The 11504-nt window shown below is 39.2% G+C and overlaps 1 protein-coding gene across 1 annotated transcript in view; it reads right to left on the reverse strand.

The window, feature by feature from the left end:
* RPGR (retinitis pigmentosa GTPase regulator) overlaps positions 1-11504 on the reverse strand; it is a 56594-nt gene extending 45090 nt beyond the window's left edge. The window contains 3 exon segments of the mRNA XM_027689243.1: positions 1846-1938; positions 9089-9214; positions 11451-11504. Of these exon segments, the coding sequence (XP_027545044.1) occupies positions 1846-1938; positions 9089-9214; positions 11451-11490 (259 nt within the window). The 5' untranslated portion in view covers positions 11491-11504.

Below are 11504 nucleotides of genomic sequence, written 5' to 3' on the forward strand. Positions count from 1 at the left end.
TGGCATGACTTACTAAATCAGTATTCCCCCAAGATAAGAAAACAGATCAGACCTTAATAACTTAAGACACCCAAGTTAACTTGACTATGTTTACTTCAACCCAATGCCACAGTTCCTGGAATTCACCATTTACAGGATATGCCTCAAAGAATACATCAAGTTGCAGGGTAAAATGCATGTTTAAAGTTCTCTACATTTTTCATTAACAGTTCTATTCTTAACTCCCTCTTATACTTCCCCCACTATCTTTAAAACCATACCGTTCTTTTGTCTTACCCTCCCTTGCTAATGCACACATCCCTTTTTTGCTAGACTTTTACTCTGTACTGCCTTCTTACTGATCACTAAACTCAATTCCTAAGGACAGCCCCGTCTGGACTGGTGCCTACATTTTTTGCATGTACCATCCTGTCTCAATTTCAGCTCAGTTACCACCCACCAGTTGCAAGTACTTCTCTGCAGTCTGGTCATTTTGAAAGACTGGGAATGTATGTGAGAGGAGTCAAGAGTTGTTTTGGTGGGAAAAAAAGAATACAGAGGTGCCTCCCACTTAGGTTAATCAATTGTATTTGATGAGATGTGCTGTATTTACAGTATTGCTGGCAATTTTTCATAACCAATTCCATTAGTCTCTAGTCAAATCCCAGGAGATATTTTCTCAGAAAACATCCAGTCACAACCATTTGGCTCCAAGCAGAAACTGAAATGTGTCCTTGTAACCCCATTCCCAAAGCCAAGTGATGACCAAAGGCTAGTGAGAAAAGCTCAAGGACTTTATCCTGCTGCCAATTGCCAAGAGAAGAAAGATACCCCCCTTGTGACTTTTTTCAATGGATGCCAGGTCTGGTTTGAATTGCTGTCATCTTCTCTTCATCTTTTATTCTCCATTGCAATTTGACAGTAAAAACAAAACTTGACACCCAATCCATTTAAGCCAAGGTAAGAATCAATCTCTCACATAGCTGACAGAAGATGTGAACCTGAGAGTAGCTGCATTCTCCCTCTGAAGTGAAATAGAGACAGGAGCAAATAAAGGACAGTAGAATAAACTAAATCAGGAAGAACAGAGTTTGAACAAGCAGGATAATTTGTTTTCGACAATAAGCTAACAGATCGATCTGCTGGCAGAAAGGCTGAAGATAAACATCTAATGGTGAAAAGAAATGTGTTAATGGGATAGATCTGACCTGACGTAAGTAAGGGGATAGGGAAAAGTATTGACTTAGTTTTGTTTGACAAGATAAAAACAGTCAGGAAAGATCAAGAAGATCACAGTGCAATGAAAATATATTTTACAATACATAAAAGAATATAGGCATTTATCTTACTGCTTCATACAAATGTATTAACATTTATGCCCCCTTGGGCATTTCTTATGTTTGCTAAAAATGTAGTAGTTGTAATTGTAGAAAGTTTCTGATAGATTTTTTCCATTTACAAAGTTGCTAAGACAAAAGTGACACAAAGGTTACACAATGCTGTTGAAATTCTGATTTTTAACACATGGACAACCATGCAGAGACCAAATATCTAATTATTGTCTTTGCAGTAACAATGAAGACGTGGTTTGTCAGAAAAGGTTAATATTACATATAATCAGAGCTCTCAAAAATGACAGGATTCTATGTATCTGAAGAACCTTCAGATGCAAAAGGATTCATAATCTGGAAGTGATGGAAAATTGATCAGAGATCCTTTTAAGCTACTTTATGATCTCGTGCAGTAATATATTAGAAGTGATGAGTAAAAATGGCAGAATCAGTTATTTTGGAACTGCACCTAATGAAGTACCTTTTCACAGGGGTCTCCTTTCAAAAAGACAAAAGAAAAAAAAATTAAACAAACCTTTAACACATGTTGGTTTGCTGACAGTGTTCTTTGATCCTAGTCCTAACTGGCCCCAGTCGTTACTGCCGAACATGTATAGTTTACCTTTCCCTGAAAGAGAAACAGACAGAACCCATACCAATGTTTGAATGCCTCATTCAAGACAAGCTGGTCATTCACACACTGTGCTATTAATTATTTCCTTTTTAGCGTAAGGTTTAAGATTAGGCAATTCAATACTTAAGTGTAAACAATAATTAATATCCTTGTGATTTTTCAGTTCAAAAACATTAATTGCATTGTTTAAGTAAGAAATCCCAGCCAGGAGAAGGGACAAAAAGCAGAACGAACAGCCTCTCCTTTAATTACAACACAGATAAAGTGCTCTTCAGAAAACAAGATGTTGTACTCTTGGACAGACCCTGCAGTTCAGAAACCACAGTATCTATTGGCCTCTTTATAAAATAACAGCACATTTAACTGAGCACCCACATCTTTTATTCCAAAGACAGGAATGAATAATGCAGGTTTATGGCTATTAGGAGCACAAATTTGTAATATTCAGCCTGATTGTTTAGGGTGGGATATTTCTTTTACTGCTAAATATTTTCCCTTAAAATGATTTACAGAGCTGCATTTCTACGGAATATAGTTTCTGATAAATATTCAGATGTGTTCACAAAGTGTATTAATTTGTTACTCTGCATATAAAGAAAGAAAGCATAAATCCACCATGCAGTCAGGGAGTTTCGTAAAGCTCAAAGCATTAGGTTACAAATCTTCAACACGAGCAATGCTAGAATTGTCTTTTCAGAAATTTGTATGACCTGTCATTGAACTTTCAGGTTTGACCATGATAAACAATGAACTGTTGCACCTAAATAACCAGAACTTTTTGAGGGTGGTATATGAACAGATGAAAATTTTGTCATCAGACATGCAGATTAGACAGCCAAAACTGACTACTGACAATATCTTAAAATTAATGCATTTCATTTCATTTTGTAAACTATTACCTGCTGTAAAGCTGTAAAATTCCCACAGAAAGATAAAACCCTTGTTCCAACAGAAATCGTTGCAAAATAATAGAAATTGATTTGTCAAAATAAAAAACAAAACAAACACCCCCAAACAAAAATAAAACAAAAACCCCAAACAAACAAACAACACTCCCCCAAAACCACAACAAATCAAAAAAACCCTTCCACAACTGATAAAAGGCGTTTGTTTACTTTTGATGGACTGTAGAGCTTTGTGAGTTAAGACTCCATCATAATGTTGTCACCCTAGCTATCAACAATTATCACATGATCACAAATGCACAACAGCAATTCCATATAGTAATGCCAAAATTATGTCTTTTTGTAACTTCAGTAGTGTAGGTTCCCCGTGAAGCGTCTGAATGTGATTTACAGAGACTTTGAAATATGACATTGAAATGTTTTAAATATAACAAAAAATTCATCTTCTAACATTATTCTAATACATTTATTTTCTTGAATATAACTGCATAATTTAAAAAAAACTAAAAACAAGCAAAAAAACCCACCCCACCAACCATTAACAACAATTGCTATCTAAAGTCCCAATCAAACTGCCAGATTTGACAATTCTTGGCACATGGGGCTATGTGTCAATATTATGTCTTTCCAAGAAAACTGGAAGGGAAGGAAGTCTGAGGTCAAGTCTGCACTCAAGAACTGCACACAGCGTTCTACTAATAGCATTTATATCACCATCTCAATTTTTATAATGCAATCATGTCAAAACACAGGCAGAGCTGTCTGTCACTGAGAGCAAACACACCTTAACAGAAAGAACTTTTATTAGCAAATGGCATCCATCCTATATTGGTATTGCTTCCTTGTATCCCTGCTTTATACTTGCTAACTGCTTTTATAAGACAGCAGTACTTCTGTGGGAGTATGATGCCAAGCTGCCCTAATTCAATTTAAGCACATTCTCTTTTATCCATGCAAAATTCAAACAAGTCATGCTTTTCATCCTATAATCTGCTGTTTCTTATACCAGTCTTTAAATTCTCGGTCATTGCTTTGTAAGTCAAGAGGCTTAATAGATGAGAGGAATTTTTTTTACATTCTTTTACAACTGAGTGACAGCCTTTTATAATTTCAGGCTTCCTAGCAGTATAACAGAAAATAAAAAATCTGGGAGGCAGGTAATTCAGACATTGAATGAAAACTAAGAGGCACTACAGAGGAACCTGAGATTAGCTCCGTTGGTTAATATTTTGTGGTAATAATGCCAAGGCCACACATTCAGTCCCCCTGTATGGGCCATTCATTTAAGAGCTGGACTTGATGATCCTTGCAAGTCCCTTCCAACTCAGAATATTCTGTGATTCACAAAGCTGATTTAGTAACAGTGGTGAGAAACCTAAACAAATGCCTGTAATGAAGCAACATTTCTGGGTCTGTACAGCAAATCAGGTTTTGGAACAGATATGATGCAATCTAAACTGGCCAAGGAATATGACATAATATTGCATGCAAAAGGCACTATTTTCATAACTGCACATTGAGATAACTCCAGTCATCACCATAGACGCCCTGAAGTGAGAATTAATCCAAAGTAGACAAAAAGGCAAGGACCATATTCCAAAACTTTGTAAATTAAGATTGCTCTTGGTTTTTTTGCTTCCACTTGGGTGCTCTCATCCAGAGATTGTGGCCATCTGCCAGCTGGAATGGCTGGCACAAGACAGGTCCAGCAGAGTAAGACTATGACTCTGAGCAGAGGAAACAGCAGGATATAACAAAAAGGACTACTCAGACTATTTTTGTGATGAAAACTCACTTCCAACACCAGTTTCCATCTTAATCCTGATGCAAAATTGGAGTGTTTCTCCAAAGTACGTATGCAGTGGCAAGTACACCAGCAGATGTCTCACCAACATCAATTCAGGGCTTTTAGGGAAGCCACAAGACACTTACATTGCTAGGAAGAGAGAGACTTCAGGAAGAGTGTCTCCTAACCAGTACATTTCCATGAGTAGCTGCTATCACAACAGTGGTTCCTGGGAACCCCATCAGTCATGCGCTCCTCGGGGTCATGAAGTGCTACTAAAGGCACTCACTTGGCAGCTGGGAAATACCAGCTGAAATCCCATATGCTTCATCAGAGCGGGCTGCCAAGTATTCCTATCACCTATGTTTAAAGGTATGTGTTACATATTGCCCCTTTTGCTTTCTAAATTATATTAGTGTGGGAGAGAAATAAGATGGGGAGACCACATACAGACTGACCATTTACCACAAGATTCTATTGAGAAGCTATATCCGAATAAAACATAAAAGGTAATATTTTGGACAGAGTCCAGAATATATGCCAGGCACCATGATTTTTTGTGCTTTTTTTTTAATTTTGTGGGGGATTTTTATGCTATTTTGTGAATAAACTATGTTAACAGTTAATTTAAAATTCATATACAACTCAAATAGTTCTCAGAAAAACAGGAATGACATCAGTTTTGTTAGGTAAGTCATGATATTCTCAAAATAAAAACTTTATTGAGCAACAAGAATAGTCATGCTTAGGACATTTATCATCACACAAACAAAAACAGTGCATCAACACAATTGTACACTAATCTTTTCTCATTCTCCCCTTGCAGTTGATGCAAAAGATACTCTGCCATGTGCTGGTGTTGTGCTGGTAAGCAGAAACAGGAGAAGAAATACAGTGTCAAAAGACCCGGAGAGATTCCAAGGTCTCCTGTTGAAGGTTTAACGCCTTTCAAAACCTGAAATGATGAGTATACTATCTTCTTGTGGTTCCATATGCACTTCTTTCCACTCCTACTTTCACAATTGATACTTCTCTCTTTCCTTCTACCCTCTTCCACTGGGGGCTTCAATTCTCTCCAGAGCACTGAGTTCAGAAAACGTGTCTTCGTTCATCACCATTTTCCCCCTTGTGAACAGGATCAGTCTCTGATCAAATGTGGGCAAGCTGCCTAGGATACTCTAGTTAAGGCAAATAAACAATAAGACAATTGTTAACTTCAGGAGTTCTGTCAGAAGGACAATTAATAGACAGATATTGGAAGGAGATTCTTAAAAGTATATGTATCATCACTTCTTCACACCAGCTCCCAAGAGGCTGAATAAGTTGCTTTACAAAGCCTGCAGTTATAGAAGATGCAGGGAATGGACTGTCAGTAGTCCTGGGCCAAAAAGTATAGAAATGGGGCAAGAACCACTATTAAACATGTTACAAGTGATGCTGGAAGATGTACCACTCATGACTTGTGTTACAGACCTAAAGAAGACCACTGCTTTAAAAAATTCCTGCTTGAACATTTGAATGATGTTTATACTAATAGTAGACAGCAAATAAATAAAAAACCACAAATTTCAAACTCCAAAGCTGGAGAAGGAAACGTTTCCTCAACTAGCTCAGCAAGCCAACTCAAAGCCAGCAAGTAACTATCACTGGTTCTCTCTATTCCAACATACAGCCAGAGCATGTAAATAAAATGTTGGACTCTTAACTCCTGACATAGAAAGCCAAAAAGCAGAGTGCTTTATATGTACTTTACACTTTTCTTCATAGAAGTCAAACAGGAATACTGATGCTGGATTAGATGAAAGAAGTATTTGCAAGGTTCTGAATATTTTGTTAGAATGCTAAATACTAGTTCTTGTACATTATCTTCATTAGTATTCAGTCAAGATTCAGTGCTAGATATACCTGTGTCTCCTGCCCAAATCCAGCATTAAGGAATGTCTTGTATCAGTTTGTGTGATTGTTTTACTTATGATTGTTGAGACATGTTAGTGCCAAATTGATATATCTCTATCAGATTTGAACCTACCTCATATTTCTACTGACCCCTGCAAATATAGGTCCCACTCCCTCTTCCAAGGTGTGGAAAAAAAAGAGAGAGAATTTTGTGACCTGTAAATAAAGACTGAGAATAAAATGAAGCATGCATTAACACACACCTGCTTGAGACACTTTTCCTTCTTCAGTGATGTTTTTTATCTCTTCCAGGCCAGGTTCAGCTGAAGAAGCTCCTGGTTTCCCACAGGGCCTGTACCCTTCTCAGTAAACTCAGTACTGGCACGCACCTCTGGAGTGTTTATTCCAGGTGTTACTGCAGTTCAGTGTCAGTCACCAAGGGCTGTAATTCCACTGTATCATCCAACTCCATCTAACAGCAGAAATGTGAGGTGCACATGGGCATGCACAGGTGTGAAGAACAAATGAGGGACAACGGTTTTCTCTTCCCCTTCTTCACTTTTTTCATATGACTCTTGCAGTTTCTCTAGCTTTGCTTCTCGTTGATCCATACTTTACCCCCACTTTTCCCTCTACTTTACAATGACCCAGAAAACATTTCGGTACCTAAAAAGCTTTTTACTCATGCTTCTATAGTTCCTTCTTCTCAAAAGCTTTGCGAAAATAAAGAGCCGATTATCTAGAAGCTTCCCTGGAGATGTATCTGCTCACTACAAGAGCTAAGGAGAGCTAAAGAGACATTTTTGAAACATATATTAAAATAACAGGGAAAAGGGAAGACAGTAGAGGACTGGTGCTGCCTGCAAATCTATGTAAGCTGACTTCAGAAGCTTTATCTAAGTGGTCACTATTACAGTGATTGATTAGGATAACAGTGCTGGCACAGGCACATGCTAGGAGGCAGCTTAAATCAACTAGTTTAAACAGAAAACTATACCAGTGTTACTTCAAACTGGGTATGGGCATATAAAAGCACATACAAAAATAAAATTCAAAAGGAAAATATCACAGTGCCCCAGCTTACATCTGCATTAATTTTATGCGACAGGAAGTTTACTATTACTGGTTCAATCCAAGAAAAAGTGCAAAGTTTTGTTCAAAATAAACTATTAATGTATAATTTGTCTTCTATGAAGTTAGGCTTGAAAAATTCATTGTGTAATTTCACCTCAAGATGTCCTGCAGTTCATGAAATCTCTAATCTTTTCTATCATGCCTGGAAGAGTTCTTTCTAAAAATCCAGCAGCTGCAATGCTGCTTTCAAACATTGCAAGAAACACTCAAGAAACTATTTAATAAGCAATGACCAACTGGCTATTCATGAGGAACAACTACATTCCAATTTAAAAATTTCTGAAAATACACATATAAATTTTATAACAACAAAGTCTTATTATCTATCAGCAGTAGATTGTCAACACAATTGACACACACGCTCACCAACAGAACAGTAATCCCTTTCTTGTAAAATAAAATGAACACATTTTTTAATCTGTACTGTCCCCATCATTTCAAAGATATTAAAATAAACATTAATAACACTCACTGTATTACATCAGAGTTTCTTTGAATGTTTTTTCCATTTACTTCTCTTTTTTGGAGGATTTTCCGAAGTTTATTGAGTTGCTCTTTCAAGGGTTATTTTCATCTAACAGTTATCAGTAATTCAAACCTTCATCTCAGAGATACAATTGTATCTCTTGTTTCAAGCAGATTTCTAGAGAACTTCTTGAGGGTGTTCAGCAGATACTGTTACTTCCATGATACAATATATCTAACAGACTAAACATTGTCAGATTCACAAGATACATTCAACCTGAACAAAGTCATACCTCCTTTAAATCCTGTGATACATTCAGTTATTATAAACTCGCTTAAGACAGTTCTTAGGCATGTCTTGTGAAAACCTGGAGTAACCTCATGGTAACTCTAAAGCCATCCAACAGTTCCCACAAAACAGTCCTCTCTCCTCTCCACAAACTCATTTATTACCTCAGGATTCAAACAAGATCCCTAACTTTCAAAGCTGTCCAAATATATATCCTTTTATCACATTGATCACCCTCACTACAAGAAAGCCACTGAAGTTCTGCAGGGTGTCCAAAGAAGGACAATGAGGCTGGTGAAGGGTCTGGAGCACATGTCCTGTGAGGAGCAGCTGAGGAAGCTGGGGTTGTTTAGCCTGGAGAAAAAGTGGCTCAAGGGAGACCTTATGGCTCTCTACAACTACCTTAAAGGAGGCTGTAGCCAGGTGGGGGTCAGTCTCTTCTCCCAGGTAACAAGTACCAGGATGAGAGGAAACGGCCTCAGGTTGTGCCAGAGAAGGTTTAAATTGGATATTGAGGTAAATTTCTTCACTGAAATGGTTGTCAAGCATTGGAACAGGCAGCCATGGAAGTGGTAGAGTGCTGGTTTAATGGCTGGGCTTGATGATCTTAAAGTTCTTTTCCAACCTAAACAATTCTATGATTCTACATGCTCCATTTCCAATACTGACCTGTAATAATAGCGGTATGTTCATCTCCACATGATATAAGTACAGGCTTGTCATTTTTGAACCAGAACTTGCTAGGAACATCTTCTGCAAATTTGCTTTTCCCAAATGTGAAAACAGCACCTGATTCTAAAACAAAAAAATATAACGTAAATTTTAGTGAAAGCAAGTTTTGCCTCATATATTTTGAAATAGCTATGTTCTATCAAATTAATTGAATATTTCATTTTCCTGTATTTCTCTTCTTTCTTCTCTCAGTCTTCAAAACATGGGTTGGTACAACTGTTGTTTCACCTGAATATGAGGAAGAACTTCTTAACTGTAAGGGTGACAGAGCACTGGGACAGGCTGCCCAGAGAGGCTGTGGAGTTTCCATCTGCCTGGACACAATCCTGTGTAACCTCTTCCAGGTGACCCTGCTTTAGCAAGGGGGGTGGACTAAATGATCTCCAGAATTCCTTCCAACTCCAGCCATTCTGTGATTCTGTGATAAGACCACGATCAAAGAAACTCTAACAAAACCACCCCAAAATAAAGTCCAGGCAGCTCTTCTGCTCTTGTGATCTGTATGGTTTTCTTAATTCTTCCCACTTTCAAAAGTGTCAGTAATGTTGTTTCAAAACACAGAATGTTAACTATTCATTCAGCTTTTGGTTAAGTATGTGGCTTGACACAGAAAATACTAATTCTGCAGAATAATGAATGGACTTATAAGTTAAATAATTTGCCAAAAGCCACACAGAAAACATGGCAAAGGACAGGTAGACCTACTATTTTAAAATGTCAAAGCCTGTGCTATGGGCATAGAATTTTTTGAGAATAAAACAAAGCTTTTGCTTGTAAATTTTTTGATAACATGTAACAAATGTTAACAAATACACATAGTAACAGTAGACTGCTTCTGAAAATTACATGGAGACATCTTAATGGAATAAATTTCAACGAAAACAACCTCATCAATAACGTACACCCCAGCTCCAAAACCCAAACGTTCTCTCTTAAACTGTAAATTTCATATCATTTAGAAGTAATTATTTTGTGCAAAAGTTTCCCCTATTTCCAAAAACATGTTATATAATGGATCAGATGCAGCAGGTACGTATAAATTGTATTTATTACCTCACTTGCTCACTTGCTCAACAAGCTTTGTGCAAGCAAACTCAACCTTTTTAAAGAAAGAGTTGAGTTATTCTTTATTTTATCTAGACACACCTACAACCACAGACATACTAGAAGTCATCTGAAAACTCTGTTTTATGTTTTAATTGCCAGCCAGACAGCCATGCAGCACATCTGAACATGCTCAGTGATCTATTTGGCATTTGTGCCATAGAGCTCTGTGGTTCATTTCTTTTCTCGTCAGCAGGGTTAACATGAAAACATAAGTATATCCTTCATCACTGCATACAAAAAGCTGTCAAACTTACAAACATCCTTTGTATTTTGTTCATTTAACAACTAAGCTACAGGATTTCAAAACTGGACACAATTACTGTGTCCAGTTCTGGGCTCCTCATTAAAATAGAGGCATCGAGCTCCTGGACTGGGTCCAGTGGAGGGCAACAAGGATGATTGGGGGACATAAGGATCTCTCTTATGATGACAGACTGAGGGATTTGGGTCTGTTCAGCCTCGAGAAGAGATAACTGAGAGGGGACCTCATCAATGTCTATAAATAGCTGAAGGAGAGGGTGTCAGAGGATGGACCAGGCTCTGCTCAGTGGTGCCAAGCAACAGGACAAGAGGTAACAGGCAGAAACTGATGCCCAGGAAGTTCCACCTGAACATGAGGAAGAACTTCTTTGCTGTGCAGTGACCGAGCACTGGAACAGGTTGCCCAGAGAGGGTGTGGAGTCTCCCTCACTGGAAATATTCCAGAACCGTCTGGACGCAATCCTGTGCCACGTGCTCTGGGATGACCCCGGTGGAGCAGGGGGTTTGGAGCAGATGACCCGCTGTGGTCCCTCCCAGCCCGACCTATTCTGTGATGCTGTGATGCTGTGAAGCCATCCGCCTGGAAACTGAACCCCATCAACGCGTAAAAATAAATCCCACAGGACATAAACGAGGCGCTTGTTGTCCCGGGCAACGAGCGAATGTTTGAACATCATCTCGGGGCAAACCACGACACAGACTAATTATTAATTCTCGGTATTAACGGAGACCCCCTGGAGCCCGGCGCTGCCCCCCTGCCCCCGCCGCGCCGATCTCTGACGGCAGCAGACGCCCCTCTCCCCACACGCCGGACGGTCCCGGCCCCGCCCGCCGCCGGGGCGAGCCGGGGCAGAGCGGCGGCCGCGGAGCGGGGGCGGGCACGGGTGGCCGAGTCCCCCCAGCCGGGCCCCGCCGGACCGGCCGCACTCACCGGGCACGGGCAGCTCGTCCCCCGCGGCGGGCGCGGCCATGGCGGCCCGAGGAG

Source organism: Neopelma chrysocephalum, unplaced genomic scaffold (genome assembly GCF_003984885.1).
Source record: "Neopelma chrysocephalum unplaced genomic scaffold, ASM398488v2 Primary Assembly neopelma1_76, whole genome shotgun sequence".
Classification (NCBI taxonomy): domain Eukaryota; kingdom Metazoa; phylum Chordata; class Aves; order Passeriformes; family Pipridae; genus Neopelma; species Neopelma chrysocephalum.